Source organism: Armigeres subalbatus, chromosome 3 (assembly GCF_024139115.2).
Source record: "Armigeres subalbatus isolate Guangzhou_Male chromosome 3, GZ_Asu_2, whole genome shotgun sequence".
NCBI classification, from domain to species: Eukaryota; Metazoa; Arthropoda; class Insecta; order Diptera; family Culicidae; genus Armigeres; species Armigeres subalbatus.
In genome coordinates this window covers 140,914,849-140,936,002 of record NC_085141.1, presented here as the reverse complement: position 1 = coordinate 140,936,002, position 21,154 = coordinate 140,914,849, and the positions used below count along the sequence as shown (strand labels likewise).

Sequence of the window (21,154 nt, the reverse complement as noted above, 5' to 3'; positions counted from 1 at the left end):
CGGAATTTAAGTCGAGTCAAAAACGAGACGCTGAAGACAGCCTTACAGTTCAGTTCGAAATCTTTCTCTTCTTCTTCATTGGCATTACATCCCCCACTGGGACATTGCCGCTTCGCAGCATTAAGCACTTCCACGATTATTAACTGCGAGGTTTCTAAGCCAGGTTACCATTTTTGCATTCGTATAGCATGAAGCTAACAAGATGATACTTTTATGCCCAGGAAAGTCGAGACAATTTCCAATCCGAAAATTGTCTAGACCGGCACGGGAATCGAACCCAGCCACCCTCAGCATGGTCTTGCTTTGTAGCCTCGCATCTTACCGCACGGCTAAGGAGGTACTAACAGGAGGCCCAACAAATACGTATCTACAGGGTGTTCAATAAGTTCGAATACAAATGTTTGATAATTGTGTTTGTAAGCCCAATGTACATATCCTGTATAAGTATTGGTGTCAGCGTTAGCGGTATATATACGCTAACGGATGTGTGTGGTGTTGACATTGATTCTGTCACTTGTTGTTTGTTTATTACGCGCGGTGAAAATGAATTGGGGCATTGTAAACAGCATTTTTTGAAGGTCAAAATCATTGCGGTGTACTACAAAACTGAGATTTTTTGAAAGTGTATTCGAACTTATTAAACACCCTGTATAAAGACAACGTGTACCACGTGGTGGAATTAAATGGAATATCACTACACTTTTTCCCGTAATGCTGGGTAGACACCTTTTCGTGGTACGAGACGAGCCAGCCTTGGGCTAAAAGTCTCGATAATAAAGACATAAAAAAACCTATTCGCGGTGCATTACGGAGTAAGATCTTCCACACTGTGCTGTAGTTCTTACTATTCTTGTTAATACTTATGAGTGATGGTCGAAAGAGTATAGAACGGCTATAATTTACTTTCAGATAACCCATCTTTTGCACCTTTTTGATGGAGTCAATGGAGTAAATTATAAAAACGTAACTCAATCTTAGGCTGGTTTCGAAGCCGACGACATGAATTGCCAAGCTCCAGAGCGCTCATTAATTAAGAAAGGAAGAAAGCGGATACGAATTTGGTGGATCAGCTGAACCCTCTGACTGATTAGAGCTCTGGGTAAAGGTGAGATTCCGAAATGCCAAAGCCAATGAAAACAGATCTCTGTACAAAAATGAATTCGGAACTCATTAGAAGAATCAAAAACATGTTTGAACTTCAGTACCAATGCATTATTCCACTTTTTGTTGAAGCCGAAACTGATTGAGGGGCGCGTCTTTAATAGTTGCCACCTCTCGAAGAGTATAAATAGCGGTACCTCAATCTAAAGAGGCCTCACATTAAGTTTGAGAAATATCTGAATAAAAACGACTACTTCATCTCTTCTCTCTCCTCGAATTTTGACAAACATTGCATGATTATTCAATACATAGAATGACATAGTCAGACGACTACACCACCAACTCATTCATTCGACTGTCGTTGAGAGTGTTTACTATGTGCAGAAAAAAACATGGTAAGGTAAGAATGCAAGTAAATGTAGGGAAGGGGGAGGAAATGATGATGCAATCACTCGCCCACTGCAAGCCGAATATACCTCTGCACTAGCCACGAGTTATGCGGAATTTGCTGTAATGTTTGGATTAGGTTCGAGCAGAGGGTTCGTCTTGGTTAACGAGCTGCTAATGTGACAGATAGGAGAAAGCAATTGATAGAATTTCTACTTATTGGATGTAGGAAACAAGCTTTCTCGCTTATTTCCAATTCTAGCAGTTTCTACTAGAATAGCCATGTTGAAGGTATAGTATAGAAATGAAAACGGTATGGAAGTCCATTTCCAGTTCTAGCGATTGCCCGTTTTGAAAATTGGATTCTGTTTTATGTGATAAATTACTTTACTCATTTCAAACGTGTTAAGATTTCGATAATTTATCAATTGGTAGAATGTGCATAAATCTTCAATGACTAATATTCAACCGAATATTGACAGTCCAGAGCCGACTATGAATGTGTCTGGAAGTAAGCTGACAAGTGAAGAAAGGTGGACTTCACCAAAAAATTTCGATTATTTTACACTCTGGTGACAGCAGCGCGTACTGACGTTCTTTTTGCTCGCGCATTTTTTTTCGTTCGTTCGCTGTGTTTACGTACATAGGGTAAAACGACCTATTATGGAGGGGTTAAGCACCGTTTCAAAATAAAATTGATTACAAAAATTCTTCAAAAATTACCTGTTGGTAGAATTCCACATTGTAGTAGTTGAATAGGATACTCGATAACTATTGTTTCGTAAATATTACGTGAATTGTGCTGAACTTATGTTGTTTTGTTTTTATCACAATTTATTCTTATGGACAGCGATACCGCAACAATAGGACTTTAGCACTACCGCAATAATAGGCTCAAGGGATTCAAATTTTTAACGAAAAATGTTGATTTTTCATCATTTTGAACGGAATTTTGTCAAACAAAAGCTGTTCTAGTCGTTAATTCGAAGAGTTTTAGCGTACCCACAATTGTTTTCAATGGTATTATATCCAGAATGGACTACTTTAACACTACCGCAACATTAGGGCATACCACAACGATAGGACGATTTACCCTAGCAGTTGCCAGCAGGAGAATATGCATGAAAGAAAAGGACGCATTTTTTGTCATTCTATGCTTGATGATGGTCGGATGCAGTGGTATCGGTTGCGATTGATGCGATCGGAGTTGATGATGCTCGGAGTTTACGGCTAGAAGCCGATGATGATGGCTAAAGCTGCGATGGCAGCGGTGGTGGATAAAAGAAGAATAAAATCAGCCCACAGAGATTTGGTCTGTTCAACCAGTGAAAGTTATTGGTTCCATAATCAACATCCTTCCGGAATGGGAACGAGTCATGGCATATGACTGACATTAAGTTATGGTTGGTACTAAACAACACGTAGATTAAATCAGTGTAATTATAACAGTTTTGATTCTCCAGCAAAAAAAAATCAACTACACTGATGAAAATTAAAAAATGATTAATAATAATTACTTTCATTCAATTGCAGAAGGCATTGGCAGTTAAATGAAACACAATCAGCAATAGTGCTTATATCCATTTTAGATTAGACAATTTCGCCGTATTATTTACATGTAGGGTTTCTTACTCCATTCCCGGCCTAACATGCGTACGACTGCATTATTTAATTGATATTTATGACAAGGAGCAACTTTTCCTGAATTTTGTGGGCCGTGTAATACTGCAATGGGGTTCACCTTTGTTGAAAAAATAGCTATTCGTGCTAAACATCGATTGAAAAAGCTTTTATTTGATTTAAATTAACAAGGTGCAGCACGCATTTCAGTCACAGCGATGGCTTTTCCGGCATACCTCAAGTCTCTTCGTCATACGCAATATTCTACTCAATCTCTCAACATCTTACTCTCATTCTCTCTCTCGGGACGGCAGGAAATGCGATGTAAACAAAAATATGCACGTTCTACGATAACGTGATGCCAGATGGTATTACTCATAAGCATTTTTATTTGGCTAAGAAGATATAGGGTAAATTACTACTTAGGCCTATGGACCCGATTCCCGAATGCACAGAAAACTAATGATTTATACTGTTTGGAAGCCGTAGGTTTATGATTGATAATTTTTGGAAAGTCTCCCTTTTATTTTTCACAATACTCAATCTTTTTCAACCACTTGTTTTACTCCTAATTGATCCAATTGAAGAAAATAAAAATGTAGATTTCAAAATTTTGCTCTCCGTTGTCACACCACTGAGCCTGAGTGATTCTTTTCACTTTTACTAAACGGTATCATCAAATAAATACCTACCTGAAAATCGTCACACTCCTCGATACAATCATTGCTTCAAGCTTTTAATCATCACACCATATTGCTAAACACACGCACTTCAATCTTATCACTAGAACGTATCACTAGAACTTATATAAACATATTAGAATTTTTTCTTAAATGTATTCTCAAACCGAACAAAAAATCACCTCGGCCCAAGAACTTCTAGCCGCACCGTTCTGCCAAAAGGTCAGGAGTATTAAAATGATAATTCATCGTTAATAGGAAAACTGTCTAATATGTACGATGAGGGGCGATTCAAGTATGATGTCCACTACTTTTTTGGATTTCTAGACCCCCTCCCCCCCCCCTCTGTCACGCTTATTTGTATACCTAGTACATGTACTGTCACAAAATCTTAGACCCCCTCCCCCCTAAAACCTGTGACATCATTTTTGAACGAACCCTGACGCTATCATGTTATTTATAATTCTTTCGATTTCAAAAGGTGAAAAAAATATTGTTTTTAAATATTTGGAAGAATTTTGGATGAGTAAATATATCTTCTCAACCAAATAAAAATGATTATGAATAATACCATCTGGCATCTTGTTGTCGTGAACGTGCATATTTTTGTTTACGTCGCATTTTTTACCGTCCCGAGAGAGAATGAGAGTAAAATGTTGAGAGATTGAGTGAAATTTTGCTTAGGCCGGGAACTGGTTTTATTTGTGCCGGAATGGCAATCGCTATGACTGAAATGAGTGCTGCACCTCGTTAATTTAAATAAAATAAAAGCTTTTTTGAACGATATTTAGCACGAATAGCTATTTTTTAAGCAGAAGTGAACCACAATGCATTATTATACAGCCCACAAAATTCAGGAAAAGTTACTTCCTGTCATAAATATCATTTAAATAATGCAGTCGTACGCATGTCAGGCCGGGAATGGGGTAAGAAACCCTATATACTCATCCAAATAACTTCCAAATACTTAAAAACTATATTGTTTTCACTTTTTGAAATCGAGAGAATTGTAAATAACATGATACCGTCAACGTATTAGACAGTCTTCCTATTAACGATGAAGGATAATTTTCATACTAAAAAAGGCTCCTGGCTTTATGGCAGCACTGGGCGGTTCGAAGTTCTTGGGCCGAGGTGATTTTTTGTTCGGTTTGAGGATACGTTTTTAAATGTATTCTTATATGTTTATATAAGTTTGGTGATACGAACAAATAGAAAATATTAAAGTGCGTGAGTTTAGCATTATTGTGTGGTGATCAACAGCTACATGCAATGGTTGTATCGAGCACTGTGACGATTTTCAGGTAGGTGTTTATTCGATGATACCGTTTTGTAAAAGTGGAAAGAATCACTCCGGCTCAGTGGTGTTGCAACGAAGAGAGAAAGTTTGAAATCTTCATTTTTATTTTCTATAATTGTGTCAATTAGAAGTAAAATAAATGGTTGAAAAATATTGAACATTGTGCGAGATAAATAGGATACTTTTTTCAAATTATTAATCATAAACCTACGGCTTCCAAACAGTATAAATCATAAGTTTTATGTGCAGTGAGCCGGGAATCAGGTCCATAAGCCCAAGTAGTGATTTACCCTAAATGTTAAAAAAAGCCCGATATTTTTTCCAATTTTGGTTTTTATTTTCTCGGAATTTATATCATTAAACTTGACTTAGACTCGAAGTTTGGAAACACAACATTAAATAATTTTTCGTTGACGTATTAGCAGAACCTCCTCTATTTTAGTAGGTTTATTGCTCCTTGAGCTTCTTATTTTTGTTATTTTTTCATCAGTAAGCACACATGTCAGCAATAAGGATCAACAAAAATGGTGCAGCATTTCTTTCTATGTTCAATGAGATGGAAAACGGGACAGTTCTCTTGAAATAGCACCTTTTGCTCAAGTCTAAAAATTTGACTAAGGACTGTATCGAAAATAAGTTATCCACTTTCAAAGTGTTACTACTCAAAAGCTTAGGAAGGTATTGGTTTGTTTTATCCTGCATTCGATGTATTCACATGTTAAGTTTAAAATCAGAATTGTTTTGTTTGTTGAAAATTTGTTGTTTCCGGTGTATCGCAAATTGAAAGTGATATTGAAATTCGAGTTTTGGACACATGGCTCCGTAAGAAGGGCTTTGAGATGGATGATTTGACAAAGTATTTCGCTATCCACCTCGCAAACGTAAAAATTCATGGTCAATGAGCTTGGGGAACATTACACGTTCGCTAAACTGTTGGAAAAAGGAAGAAAATCGAAATCAAGTTACCGAAATTTAGACCAGAATGTAAAAAAAATATAAAACGAGGCAATTTTATGCCGATTTGTGACTAGGAGAAAAAGGCTTGAATACATGTTGGAATAGTGCAATATTTATTCAATATTATTTTTTCATTAGACTACGGTGGTCACATTGTTCGTATGCCGAAAGAACGACAAGCGAAGATAATATTTAGTAGAGAACCCGGAAGAGACCATAGGCTTCGTAGAAGGCCGCGTACACGATGGCTTTTTGCAGTTGAAAGGATCTGAGGGCGCTCAATGTTCAGGGCGACTGGAAGCGATTGGCCCAGGATCGAGTCCAGTGGAGAAGGATACCCCATTCGGCGTAGGTTCATCGAAGAGCTGTAGCCCATCAAGTATCAAGTGGATATTTTGTTATTTCATATCCCTGGCTTAGAGATTATGAGCTTTTATATATAGTCGGGGTTCAGCAAAACCGCACCAAGAGGCTTTTTGACTGACTTGTGACATTTTGTTCGCAAAGAAAAAATGGAAAGTATTTTATGTCAAATCATGTGTACACTTATTGTAGGATGCCCATCCTACACTAATTTAATCATTCTTTTAATCCCAAGAAGTAAAAGTAATAATGTTTTGTGCTTAGGAAGAAAAAATGATTGAATTTATTTTAACAAACAAATAAAAATTATTACAATTTATATCATTTAGCATCACGTTGTCGAAGCACGTTTATTTTTTTCTTTACATCGCGTTTTCTATCGTTCCGTATGAGAATGAGACATCATGGTGTTGAGAAATTGGGAGAAATACTTTTTATCCCGGAGTGAATTGAACTGAGCCGGAATAGCAATCGCTGTGACTTAAATAAGTGTTGCGCCTCGTTAATTTAAATCAATAAAAAGCCTTTGAAAACGTTATTCACCAAGGATAACTATTTTTAAATCAGAACGATGGAATATTACATGGCCTACAACATTCAGAGAAAGTAGCTTTCTGTGAATAATGCAATGCATTTGAACGCATGTTATATCGGGGATGGGGTAAGAAACTATAAGATAAATCAATCCTTCTGTGCAAAATGGTGGCCTTTGCCATCACTGACAGCATGCGGGAAAAATTTACTTCAGATAAATTTTCCCCAAAGCACATAAACGAAGGCTAAACGGCAACGATAACTTTCAAACAACTTTTCACGAGAAGGGCAAACAAGGTTTGGTTCCAGTAGATATCCAGTAATGCATGTCGGGGGAGGTTACTATCAGGGTTCTTATATCATCTTGGTTACTATGTCTACAAACTACTACACTAATGAGTGTTCAATAAATAAAATTTTATTGGATCAGGTAGGTATTCCAGGCAGGAGACATATTTGCTTGGTGTGAATTAAAGCTTTATTAATGCGAAGCGATCAATCTTTCAGAACGATTTTGAATCAATAATCAGCTGTGTGCGTAGGATTTATTTGCACCATACACTTTCTGTTTGGGTTACTACTCAAAAATTAAGTGTTTCAAATAGGGTGGATTCTCGATTTCCACGATCGTTGTATGTTAAATTTGAACATTAAAAAAAAAAATCAAATTCCATTCAAATTTGGTTTTGGTTTTAATAATGCAAATTTATTATAAGTTCATGAACGTTTCCTTGATTCGATTCATTTAACTAAAAAACTCTTCATCCTCTTTCGCGACCTCTACTGACTGATTCATCTGCACACAAAACAGGGTTCATAGTTCGCGAATAATGACAACGTTTGGGCAAATGCGGGAGAAGAAGAGAAGCTTTTTATTAGCAACAACATCACAAGACACCAACAAAACCTATGTGGTGTGTTTTTCTGCTTCACTACTTACTTTCAATCGATCAACTCCACGCGAGGACTTGCACGCTTACTTTGGTTTACCTATTTATGGGTACTCAAATCACCCATATTTGGGTATTGCATACATTTACCTATATTATGGGTGAATTGTATAGAAAAAATCAGTAAATTTCACCCATATCATTAAATAAATAACTTTACCGATATATGAGTAAATTAATTTACTCATATTTGGTTGAAAAAAAAAAACATGTGCATTTGAATCGCAGACCATCAACAAACTTTAGTTTGGGAAGTGTTGTAAAGAATCTAATGTCGGAGATCGGTAAATTGAAGCCGATTGAAACTATACGATCAACAGGTAAGTTTAAATGAGCCGCTTCTTTATATCCAATAATAACATTCCTTCCTTCACCCTTATATCTTAAAAAAAAACACCTAAATAAAGAATAAAAAAAAATCACCCTTATAGAAACAGCGAAGCCATGGAACCGTGCAGTATATATCCTGGAGTTTACAACTGCAACGGGAAAAGTGCAACAAGCATTCTGTTTGCGTTGCAATACCTGCCACACGTCGGTTCACAAATATATGCATTTGCTGACCAGATTGTTTCCAGCCATCTGCAAAACAAACGAGCTGGTGCCTCTGAAAAAACGCTCCGGTCAATACTGAAACAGTAGCCAAGCAGGAGTTGGTTAACATGAGCGGTGTTACAGAATACGAGCGGATTTGGGAACGCAGAATGGTAAGTGATCCGGGAGAACTATCTTTTGTGCTATGCGAAATACTTTAAACAATCTCGTGTTTCAGGAAACCGATGAGTGATCCGAGGTAAAAGCAATCTAAAACAAATTACAAGCCCACAATGTGCAGCATCTCTCATCCTTTTTACACTTCCAAGTGTGGGCAGTTAGTGCTCTCCCCAGATGCCCAGAAGTAGTAAAGAATCCACAGAGAAACACATCTCAGAAGCCCGTCCGGTACTTCTATAGTCCTAGTGCAAACCGATAAAATGTGGTGACAGTAGCGGAGAATTCACCTTCGGGCACCTTTGGTCTTCTCAGCGTCTTCTGCTTTTGGAAAACAACCTGCCAATATGATTTCAGTATGGAATTTCGAAGACGGAATCAGAGGAATCAGCACCGTACCAGTCATTACGTTATCAGGTAAGTTTCAATCATTATCTGCATCTCTATAGGATATATGATAAATCTCTTCTTCTCGTTAACAGCTATCAGGCGTGAAACGTAGTGTTGGAGAAAACGAGATTTGGGGCAACGACATACGCAACGAGAAACTCCGTTTAGGCCATGCAGCAAGCGGGAATAATCCGGTAGCATTACTGCGGTACTAGTAATTGCTAGTACAGGAGCACAGGCTGACACAGACTAATACCGCTTGTTAAGTGTCTTGCAGCTTAGCAGGTAGCTGCCGGGTTTCGTGGAGGCTCCGAAGCTAAAATCCAATCAAATATGGTGGCCCACCAGTATCCAAATCAACTGAAAAACTGAATATCCCCCCATTAAGTAAGTTCGAATTTCATTCACTGCTATTCTCACAGTGACACATTTCCTCCTCGCAGCAGTTGGTTCGACGCTACGGCCTCCGACATGACTGTACGCATACACCGTGACACACACAGATTTGGCCAAAGTACTTCATCTACTGTTCTGTGGGTGATTTCTTCATCAGCTCGTGTTTCAGCGGCTGATATCAGTACGGCGCAGCTGTTAAGGCATTGTAGATCCTGTTCTGTTTAATTGTACTTAAGTATACTTTCAATAAATTGGTCCTTCGCTTGTTTCCAATAAAATCTGAATGTTTTAATTATAATCGAAAGAAATTTCTAAATGAAAACAACAATAAACGACGAAATAATCACCCAAATTTGGGTGAATTTTACCAATAAATTGTTCCTATTCATGTACCTATATATGGGTAAAGTCAGTTTACCCATATATGGGTAAAAGGAATTTCACTCATATCTAGGTATGTGCACTTTTTGGCGATTCTAGGTACTCTTTACCCACATTTGGGTGAACTGAACTAAGCGTGTGGAGTAACCTGAGAGAGAGAAGACAGCTCGCTTTATTTACGTTCATCCTAATGTCACCGCGATCCCAGTCACTGCGAACCTGCGAACCGAAAAACTAACACTGCGATGCAACTTCAAATGGTCGTAACCAAAACTATTTATTTGGCGATTTATGTTCGCAACTTTTCTTATATTTGCTACAGTGATTTGAACCCGTAATTATCCATGTGAATGATCCCGTATTATGAGAAATCGGTTTTGTTCCACGTTAGGAAGGTCATAACCATTAAAATCAGCTAATTTGAACAAGTTTTTATTGGAGTGAAAAATGTTGCTTCCGACGTTATGAAATGTTACTTTGATTTGTTGAGTTTCTACGGTTTCCACACAAATAAAGAAGAAGAAGACATAGTAAATAAACGATCTGTCAGTGAGCTGGCTTCTCTCTCTCAGGGAGTAACGGTTCCTTTGCTGTGATGGTTGTTTTCGCATCTCTTGAAGATAACCTCACCTACACGGAAGAAATAAACTACCCAATAGTGAGTTTAATTCACCCAACCTCGAACATCCGTACGGGAAGCCAAAATTGAGTAAGTAGGGTCGAAGTAGTTTGCCTTTACTCCCATGTTAAAAAAGTACCCAATGGAAAATTTATTGACCCAAATTTAAGTTTAATTCACTCAATTTCGACCTCAGGTAATAAAACTCAAAATTGGCTTCCCGTATTGAACTGGCGTCGTTGGATTGTTTGGCTCTTTTGTTTTTGACAACAAAAGAAAGAGTGGATGAAAGAGTAGAGAAAAATAACTCAAACGTAAGTTTAAAAATACTCAATTTTGGGTACTTTTTTTCTTCCGTGTACATGTAGCAAAATTCGTCTGCCGTTGAGATATTTTACAGTGAAGTGGATAACAACGAAAACATAAGTAGCTAAAGCCTATATTTTTTGTTTACGATGATAGTCGATACCATGCTAATTATTTGAGAATGGTTTTGTACTAATGGGTTGGAAGTTCAATAGAAACCAAACATTGGGCATTTTTAAAGTCTTTCATAGAAAAAACTTCATTAGTCAACAATCAAATAAAAATGTCTATTACATTACACACATGTATAGAATATCAAACTCAAATCAACATGATCAGAACTATATATCTAATAATGATCTTACCTTAAATTGTTGATGTAGTTCTATGGAATGTAAATCGCCTACCAAAACTCCAAATCCACTTTCAAGCAACTATTATTTTAATACGTTTCTGCTAAATTAATAAATTTTATGTATTAGTTACTGCACAGCTCAGAATATACAGAATATTCATAATAATGCACAAGCCACAAATGCAATTCGAAAAAAAAACAAGAAAAACCACAATCTTTTGTCACTTTAGCAATATTATGACAAGCACCACCATTCGAATTTCAACACATGCTGGAATTATGCAAATTTGACCATGGATGCATACAGCATTTTCATCGGCAACGATCGCACAGACACTACATCCATTTTTTAGCACACCCACGCAATTGAAATTATGTCGTATTTCTAACTTTCGATACGATATCCAACAGAGTCCATTGTTCAATTATAACGCTCTATTGTGTTCTGATCAATAATTGAATTTGGGAAACCATAAAAAGATTATGAACACTATCGAGTTTCATACACTTTCTCCCTCAGCGATTACTGCTACCATTATATTCCTACTGGCATTGAATCTTTGTCCAGCAGATTCTGTTGGTCGTTTCTGTGATCGCACTTTTGTTATGGTTCTGTTTGGTTTCACTTGATCAGACAAAATCTCACTTTGACTTATTCATAATGACGAAGATTACGTTCGCATGTAGTCCCGTAAAAAAAAACGTCCGACACATGGACTCACTAATAAATATAACTCAATTTGTTTGATTTTTAATAAATCTAGCTATTACACAAAATGTATTCGCGAGTCAAATCAGCCGCCAACATACACCCGGTCACAACGAAGCGAACAACACGAATGAAGCGATTGAAAAGGAATCGATGAAACAGCGACTCGCAGAGATCCACCAAAAACTTTGCACTTTATTGCCAGGATTACCAGCCCTGGTGGGAGTATTTTGACAGACTTCTGCACTCACATTCATTTCTAAATGTCACTATGGCAGCGTGCTTTATTTAACCTTCGCAAGGTGAGAAGGGGGCCCGTTCACAAATTACATAACGCTTTAGGGGGTGGGAGGGTACCTGCCAGAGCGTTACGGCTCATACAATTTTCAAACCCCTTTCATACAAAAAACGTTACGAGGGGGTGGGTGGGGGCTGAAAATGGCCAAATTTTGCGTTATGTAATTTGTGAATGAACCCAGAAATCGCTTACAAAATATTTATTGTCGGCGTAGCACCAACTTAGGATTCGGAAGTCGGGACTTCCGAATCGAACTGAAGTTTTTCTGTCAAACTAATTGATGCGTTGTTCAGCGCATCTTTAGGCGAATCCAGCGCACTACTTCCGAAGTTGGTAAAGTTGCCTGTATCTGGAGAAAAATCGGTATAAAAAGCGTTCTAACTTTGTTCCGGATAGACAATAACGCTATTGACTGTTTCCAAAACGCGCCGACCACCCGCATAATCATTTACCATTCTTCGTACAGTTACAAATATAACACGGACATAGTTGCTATCGTTACTCATTAACATTCATCGAACAGTACATATCTATGGTAAAACAATTACCTCAACCGTAATCAATGAGGTTTACAGTCTACGATCCATAACCAATATATAATACTGGTAAAATCTTTCGATCAAAAATGTATGAAGAAAATCGATTTTTCTTATGGTCAACATTCTTAACAACCCGTTGCTCATACAGTCCGGTCTACGAAAACCGTAGCCCCTATGGTCAAAACTTTTTCAGACTGTAGTACGATTATGGTCCAGTACCATTATATTTATGGTTCAAAGTGAAACGTAAACCGTTCTAATAATGGTTCAGCCACAGAGAACAGACGTTCATCTTCATTCGCGTGCTTGTGTAAAAGTTTGTACTGGTCATTTTGAAGTATGTCGTTATGCCCCCGTTGCGCGGTGCTAGTGTGCTGATGAATTGGTTAAAATTTGCCGTGTTTTACTTTTTAGCGCTAGTGTTCATTCCGAATCGCTCCTAGGCTCGCTCCTAGGTGGCAGCACTACATTGTTTATGTAGTATATGCCAACGCCATCACTTAGTGAGATTGAGTTTTTATGTCGGGCAGCCTGCGTTGGCGGCGCTGAGGTGCGATTTAAATCTTTACACACGTTTTTACCGAAATTTTGTTCGAGGATCCATGTCTGTTCTCTGTGGTTCAGCTCAAGATGAATACACCGCTAGGTGTTTCAATCTGCCCAATTTATGGACGAGAAGAAGGCGGGGGTGAAAAATTCATTTTCGGTGCAAAACATAAACAAACCGGCTGGCTCTCCCATACTAAAATCCAAGATGGCTGAATCGTGAATTTGGCAGATTGGAACACCTAGCTGTGTATTCATCTTGGTTCAGCTATTGTTTGGATGTATGCGGGCACTTTTTAGACACCTTCAAAATCGTCGCCAACAACTTTATTCTAAAACTGTGCTAGCAGGACATTAAATCATTTTAATCTACATGCAAACATTGCGCAATTTAGGGAAATAATGTAATTATTGAGATTATAAAATTTTGTTCACAGTTGATTTAACAGATCTTATGGCCATTTCTGCTGGCGACGATTTTGGCGTTTGATTTGCGACGATCTCAAATCGTTGCGGCCGATAAGGTGGGAAATTGATAATACACTACCAAAAATCCACACATTTTTATTGGCAAAAATGCATATACGGCAGTGACGTAGCCAGAAAATTGGCCTGCGAGGGGGGGTTTGAACATTTAAAAAAAATTCTTCTGAAAATGTTGTCTCTGGGGGGGGGGGGATAGAATCTTTCCACTTTTACAAAACAGTACCATCAAAAATCATTGTTTTTAAGTGTTTGGGAATTTGGATGATGAGTGAATATATCTTATCGACCAAATAAAAGTTATTATGAATAATGCCATCTGGCATCACTGGCATCGTGGAAAGTGCATATTTTTGTTTACGTCGTATTTTCTACCGTCCCGAGAGAGAATGAGTGATTGAGGTGTTGAGAGATTGAGTGAAAATCGCTTATGCCGGAAAAGCAATCGCAGTGATTGAAATGCGTGCTACACCTTGAAAATTTAAATCAAATAAAAGCTTTTTCAAACGATGTTCAGCAAGAAAGCTATTTTTTAAGCAGAAGTGAACCTCATTGCAGTATTACACGGCCCACAAAATTCAGAAAAAGTTGCTTTCTGTCATAAATATTATCAATTTCCCACCTTATCGGCCGCGACGATTTTAAATCGTCGCAAAACAAATTGACGCCAAAATCGTCGCCAGCAGAAATGGCCATAAGATCTGTCAAATCAACTGTGAACAAAATTTTATACACTTAATAATCACATTATTTCCCAAAATTGAGCCCTGTTTTTAATGCAGATTGACATTATTTACCAATAAAACTAACATAATTTTAGAATAAAGATGTTGGCGACGATTTTGATAGTGCCTAAAAAATGGTCGGCGCGTTTTGTTACCAAGGAAACAGACAATATAAGTTAAATAATGCAGTCGCGCATGCCGGGAATGGGGTAAGAAACCCTATCGAAGTTGGATTTTTCTCACAATCCGTACTTTAAACCTAACTTCGCAAGTAGTGCCTTAATTAGACTAGCGCGCCACTTGCGAACTTAGGAAAATGGTGTTTCCCAAGCTTGGCCTAACATTCGTCCGATTTGGAACCAATATCAGGCCAATCATTCAGACCGGTTTACACGTGCAGTACTTTCTTAATTTTTGTTTTCAATTAGAGGCTTCAACAAATATGGATTCTTTGGAAAAGTTGACCTTAATATTTAATGTGTTTGTTGTTCCAACACAAATATTGTCAGATTTTCTGGATATGATACACTACGCGGCGTTTGTATTGTCAGATTTTCTGGATATGATACACTGCGCGGCATTTGTAGTGTTCCCAAATGGGTACTTGCACAAAACTTCACGCGGCGAATGACTGTCGAAAGGTACGGCCGCGCCAAACGATACACCGCAATGCTATTTACCCACAAGAATCAAGTAAACGGGGTGCAGAAAGCGCGGCGGTACCTTTCATGAAGGGTTCGCTGCGTGCAATTTTTACAAAATTAGGCAACAATGTTCCCAAATGGGTACTTGCACAAAACTTCACGCGGCGAATGACTGTCGAAAAGTACGGCCGCACCAAACGATACACTGCAATGCTATTCACCACCCCTGGCGTCCTATACTATCACAATAGGTTTGACAATAGCCACCATGTCCACGGACGGTAGCTCATTACCGTCCGTTGTTATTGTACGAAAATAAACATCATGTGTTTTGTTTACTTTTGTTTTGGTTAAATTTGAAAATTGTTTTCGTAATAATTTGCAACATTTACATCTTTGACCATGGGAACTATGTTATTTGATGATTAAATATAATAAACTCACGAATTGGAGTGAATCGATAGGAGAAATCAAACGCTATACGAAATCATATTTCGTAACTTGTTCTCCCACTCCGAATCAAACAAAAGATATTATTATTGTTTATACTGTGGTGAGCATCACAGTTGAAATGGTCCGGGGATGCAAATCAAACATCATTTATTAGTGAAATTGAAATGAAATAAATGGCGTGCAGAAAGATGTTTCATGATTATATTTACATGCCCATAATAGCTGATATTATTTTGGAACAAATTGGAAATGTGTAGTCAACAATATTTCGGATAAAATCTAGTTGCTTGTAAACGCACGATTCGGGAGAAGTACTTTTCAAAATGTATGCTGGACATATTCATGAAGATGTTCGTTACGCTGAAAAGCATTTCTTGCCACGGGGCTGCTATTCACCCATAAGAATCAAGTAAACGGGGTGCAGAAAGCGCGGCGGTACCTTTCATGAAGCGTTCGCCGCGTGCAATTTTGAGAAAATCAGGTAATAAAAGCTACATGTATTAATAATGTATGTAAATTACATTACAATGAATTATTGGCAGTGGCTGATTTTCTAGCCGCTGTCACATCCAGGCGCTATAGTATATGCGCAAAATAGCCAGCAAGAGTTAACCGCCCGAAATTTGTATGGCGAAAGTCATCTAACGCGTCAAGTCATCTCAAAATAAGAAACTTTTCATGAAAAACTATTTGGTACCGATTATGTAGGAAGGTGTCCGCTGCCATGCCTACCAAATATTTTTTTGATGAAAGTGCTTAATTTTGAAAAATCGAACCTTAGATGCCTTTCGCCATACTGATTTCAGAAAGTTAATTCCTAGTGTGCCGCTGTAAGCACGCTCAAAGCAGGCGATTCATTACAATATTAATCAGAGTGTATGTAATTAAGAGTGGCGACATGTGCCGCATTTGACAGGTCTCCGGCTCGTTTGGAACACGATTTTGTATCGGAATGACAGATGAATTTTGTTCCAATTCTGACAGTGTCGCCACTCTTAATTACATACACTCTGATATTAATGTATCATGTCTCGCATAATTTATCAAAAGGACCTAAGTAACATTTTTTTCATGAATTAATTTGAGTACTGCAATCAACAGAACAACATGAAAGCTATTGATTGCAGTATTCAAATTAATTCATGAAAAAAATGTTACTTACGTCCTTTTGAAAAGTTAAGCGAGATGTATTAATGTCGTTTGGTACTCTATCCCGTGACTCTTTGTATAAAACGTCTCTATTGATGAACTTCCTCTATGCAAAGAACGCAGCTAATAGACCTGTGCAGGAGTTCATCAAATTCACTCACCTGATGGATTTTGACATTTGAGCGGGTCGTCTTCTCGAACAAAAGTTCATTTTGCGTTCATTATGCGACCCGCTCAAACGTCATAATTTCTTGGGGGAGTTCATTTTGCGTTAGTCTATTGTAGGCGACCAACCACGCACACCAAGCCACCGAAACCACCCATCGCGAGGAACTCTTCCTTCCAGCGCGCGGATTTCAAATCAAAATATTAGTCAAATTTAGGGTTTTGAATAAATAAAGGGAAAATAGTTATCGAGTTTTTAATTATTTGTAAAGTTTGCCTTCTAGTCTTTTAAAGTAAGTTATTTTAAAGTGATAAAAACCGTGCTGTGCCATAATACATGTTTACTAAAACATGCTTGGACTTATGGAAGGAAGAATGCCAGCAGCAATGTATAGTTACATTCTGCCGAGATCTGGATCAAGCAGTGGGAAACGGAATACCCATATCAATAATAACCGAATTTTGTGGACCGCCTGGCAGCGGGAAAACTCAAATGTGGTGAGTACATATGGAAGTTATAATATATTAGGGGCAGTAGGGGCAATATGAGCCACCCTCAATTTGGGTCTATGGACAAGTTTTATCATCTCAAACTGATCTCAAAGTTATATGATATGGGCAATATGGGCATACCTGCACAGAGCAAGATATCAGGCCTTAATATGCGGATAAATTCAAATCTCAGCTGCCGAATACAAGAATGTTAGATTGACCAATTGAAATGTGTCCGTGCAAACGGTGAAGAGTGGCAAACCGGTTCTGTCCGCTGTTGTGCGGCTTAATAATCTCATTTTGTATGGAATACTCTAAACTGCTGTAGGAATATCATATTCATCCATATTATGACACTTTTCTATTCCAAAAAAACGTTTTGGATGAGCGCCCCTTACTGACCCAAATGGTAGCCCATATTGCCCCGTATAGTCGGGAACACACATTAAAATCATTTCATTTTGTTAAGAAAATTATTTTGAGCTTTTTAGTGGAATGTCTTCACTTGTCATAAGACGAGTTTGTACAATCCCATTTAATTCCACCACTTAATTGTATCTTGACAGATACGTATTTCGATCTAGACAGTAAGGCCGTCTTCAGTTTCTCGTACTTGATTCGACTCATTTCATATTCAAAAGTGCATTCAAACAATTTCCAAACGCAATTTTCATCATTCATCGACGTAATATGAGAGATAACACTCCCTAGTATAAGTCAACTACATTTGAATGATGACTTTTTGACCTTTCCAGCGCTTTTCGGAACAATTTCCTTGGGTGGCCCATATTGTCCCGATCACCCATATATTATTCGTTTTATTCTGAACCTACACTCAGAACTAGAACAAAGCGGTTTTAGATTTGAATTTAAACATTATTGTCATTAGCGGAAGTTAAACATTTGATTGATTTTAAAGTATACTATCGTTGATTTAAATTTAAACTATATCGGAATAGCTGAAGTTGATTGTTTTACTGTTTATTCGAGCTGGCAGACATTTTGTTAAATAAATAGTTCTGAAAAAGATTCAGCGAGAAAAATGTTGGTGAGTGAAAATAATGGGATAATTTCGCTTCGACCGGATACTCCACACTTGATTGCGGAAAATAAAAATGACGCATCCAGAAACGCTGATTTTGCAGACAGCCTGAGCGAATTGTGGTTCGGAAATCGACGAAAGAATCTTCTCCGGACATTTCCCCACGAACGAAAGGATCAGCCACATTCTCACCATCAATGATCATCTTGATTGAGATTCCGGTTGTTCACCTCGAAAAGAATGTGTTAGCTGCTGGTGCGTCGCAAAATAAACCGTAAGTATCCCAATATCCCGCTGCAAGAAGAAATTCATAACTATCCATTTTTTTGCAGATCTTTGTGGCAGATTATGTCTGAAACGTTCTGAGCCTAGAAGCAGATTCAACTTCGCCAACCGAAGAGGAATAAAGAAAAAACTAACGAAATGGAGGTTGTGGAATACGATTGTGGTTCTCGATATTCATCAAACCGACTTAAATAGATTCGCAGCAAAACATGTGAAAAGTAAAAGTGCCTTTATTAGAAAACCTGTACATAGAAAACAATAAATTTTGATGATTATTCCATGAATAAAACATTTGTTGTTTCAAAATATAATTTCTATTCTGACAGGCAAAACTAAAAAATAATGCAGAATCCACCAACTGACAATAATAACACAAAACAAAACTATACTAAATACGTATAAATCAAAGTTATACTAACGCTGTATTACTGTCACATAAACGAAGCTGGGGTCAACCAGGCGAATAGAGATTTAGCGTAACTTTGAAACTATTTAGTATAGATTTTTTCCAGAGTGTAGGAACTTTTTTTTTTCAAATATGCGTAACTGTATTTCTCGGGTACTTATTCAAAAGGACGTATGTGATTTTGTAAACAAAGATTGAAACGTCGATTTATCCAATCTGATGGGACTCCCATACGCAAACCAACACCACCAACAGGTAGCCGAAGGCTTCCCCTACCTGTCTGTGGCGATGGTATGCGTGGGAGGGCTATCAGATAGGACAAATCGACGTTTGAATCTTTGTTTACAAAATCACATACGTCCTTTTGAAAAAGTACCCCAGATTTGTCCTTTAAATTTTAAACGACTTCTACTCTCTTTTTTATGCATATTTCGTTCAACTGACATTACTATTTGGCCGGGGTTCTGCCAATCAATCAAAAGCGCCAACAAAAAAAATACCAATTTTTCAGCCCAAGCTTTCGCTTAGCAGATTGGATTTCCAATTACCCCATACTAAGGATATCCTACAACAAATGTGTGGATAAATTGATATAAAAAGTTTTCCGCCTTACTTTCACGATCAAAATATCACAAGTCAGTCAATAAGCCGCTTGGTCCGCTTTGGCAGAACCCCGACCATTTGATAGATTGCAATCTACTCTTTCTGTTGAGTACATCAGTTGACCAAAATAGTTTGAATTAAGAGCACAATCGCCATTGCAAAAATTAGGATTAGAGCCTATACGGAATACGCCATTTATTATATATTAAAGAGTAACTTGATGCTAATGCTCATACATTTAATTTTCTCTCCATTTTCACACGTAATAGTATCGTTATCTGAATAGGCTATTAGAGTAACAATAGTTATTTCCCGAAATATGTAATGAAATCAATTATGTTATTCGAGAATTTCTTTTAATGTGTCATAATATTGTAAAGTTTGCAGTTATGCATTAATGTACAAATTCCGGTGGCATTGGGAGGACTGGGTGCTAAAGCTATTTATTTCGATACGAACTTTGGATTTCATCCCGGCAGGTTACAAGGTAAGTTACGACTTTCGCATGTGGTTTATTTCCATGATGAAAAGCCTTTCATTGTCCAAATAGAAATTGGTTCTGCATGCGTCAGACACTGCGAAAAGCTGGTGGAAGTGCATAAAAAAGACCTGGTAGAGGCAACACGTGATTTGACCATTGACAATTTAATGAATGGTGTTTACTATAAGCACATACATAGCTGTAGTGAAATGCTGGAGGGACTTGTAACGCTAGAAAAGCTTCTGAAATCTGGTGAGAAGGTTGTTGATGCATGACCGCTAGTTGTGTACTAATTAAATGACGAGATATTTGTATTTTAGGTGAAACTTGTGGTGATAGATTCAATTTCTTTCCTCATTAGAAACAATATAGAGAATACCTTGGAACGAATAAGAGTGGATCACGTTATACTTACGAAACTTCATATACTTGCTCAACAGTATAAATGTGCAGTAGGTATATTAGCTTAGTTACTAAGCGCGTCTCAGATTAATGTTGATTTACCATCAGGTTGTCATCACCAACGATGTAACTACACGAATAAACGGGCAAGTGTCCAAAATAGTTCCCGCCCTGGGGGAAGGTCATAGTCATAAAATTAACCAAAGGATAGTGTTTGGACCATCCAGCGACGATCCACCGGGGATTGGCATAGCGTCGGTTGAGAAGGGACTATTTCGGACACGCATGGCAGTGAAGTTTCAAATCAGCAACGCCGGTATTAGGGGTATTAGGAAAAAGTGATATCGCACTACAGCTTTTAGAAAGTCATTTTATTACTTAATGTGTGGACTAATCTGTGATAAAGTTTTAGCACAACAGTTGTACTCCAGTTATTTGAAAGAAACGACAATAAATACACCTACATTTTAGTAACAATACTTGAAACAATTTCCGGTGGGTTGCAACTTGAGACTTTTAGAAAGCAGTCAAAGTTACCAAAACATCTCGGTAGTCACCACTCAAATCGTCCTGTAAAGGAAACATACAACTTTCAAATCTGCTTTTGATATGTGATCAAGAATAGTATATGGTTTGAGATAACTTGTAGCAAACCCAATTGATTATGTGAATAACAAATGAT

General features: G+C 37.7%; 3 protein-coding genes and 1 long non-coding RNA gene across 13 annotated transcripts in view; 2 read left to right on the top strand and 2 right to left on the bottom strand.

Moving 5' to 3' along the window:
* LOC134226931 (CDC42 small effector protein homolog) overlaps nt 1-11,887 on the bottom strand; it is a 104,275-nt gene extending 92,388 nt beyond the window's left edge. Inside the window, exons 1-2 of one of the 7 annotated variants that reach the window (XM_062708055.1) lie at nt 11,697-11,887; nt 11,061-11,151 (exon numbers count right to left, since the gene is read on the bottom strand). The gene's annotated coding sequence lies outside the window, so the exon portion shown is untranslated. Of the gene's footprint in view, nt 1-11,060 lie in introns of all 7 variants that reach the window. The other 6 variants (XM_062708056.1, XM_062708058.1, XM_062708060.1 and 3 more) reach the window with 6 other exon arrangements.
* Nucleotides 7,911-9,655, top strand: LOC134220302 (uncharacterized). Of its 3 annotated transcripts, none has more exons than XR_009981852.1 (5): nt 7,911-8,212; nt 8,324-8,599; nt 8,665-9,020; nt 9,086-9,380; nt 9,440-9,655. It is a non-coding gene; the product is annotated as an uncharacterized LOC134220302 (long non-coding RNA). The 3 variants fall into 3 exon arrangements; XR_009981851.1 differs by having other exon boundaries at nt 9,437-9,655; XR_009981850.1 differs by having other exon boundaries at nt 9,086-9,655.
* A 5,026-nt stretch (nt 11,888-16,913) lies between the features above and the next one.
* On the top strand, nt 16,914-20,891 carry LOC134224691 (DNA repair protein RAD51 homolog 3-like). Of its 2 annotated transcripts, none has more exons than XM_062704207.1 (5): nt 16,914-17,259; nt 19,970-20,076; nt 20,140-20,330; nt 20,391-20,526; nt 20,581-20,707. In XM_062704207.1, exons 1-5 carry the CDS (start codon nt 17,099-17,101, stop codon nt 20,658-20,660), a joined length of 675 nt encoding a protein of 224 aa, XP_062560191.1. In that variant the 5' UTR covers nt 16,914-17,098; the 3' UTR covers nt 20,661-20,707. The 2 variants fall into 2 exon arrangements, with proteins under 2 accessions (XP_062560191.1, XP_062560190.1); XM_062704206.1 differs by having other exon boundaries at nt 16,919-17,259; nt 20,391-20,522; nt 20,581-20,891.
* Nucleotides 20,823-21,154, bottom strand: part of LOC134224690 (annexin B9) — a 32,658-nt gene continuing 32,326 nt past the window's right edge. The window contains exon 6 of the mRNA XM_062704203.1: nt 20,823-21,042. Within this exon, the coding sequence (XP_062560187.1) occupies nt 20,989-21,042 (54 nt within the window). The 3' untranslated portion in view covers nt 20,823-20,988. The remainder of the gene's footprint in view (nt 21,043-21,154) is intronic.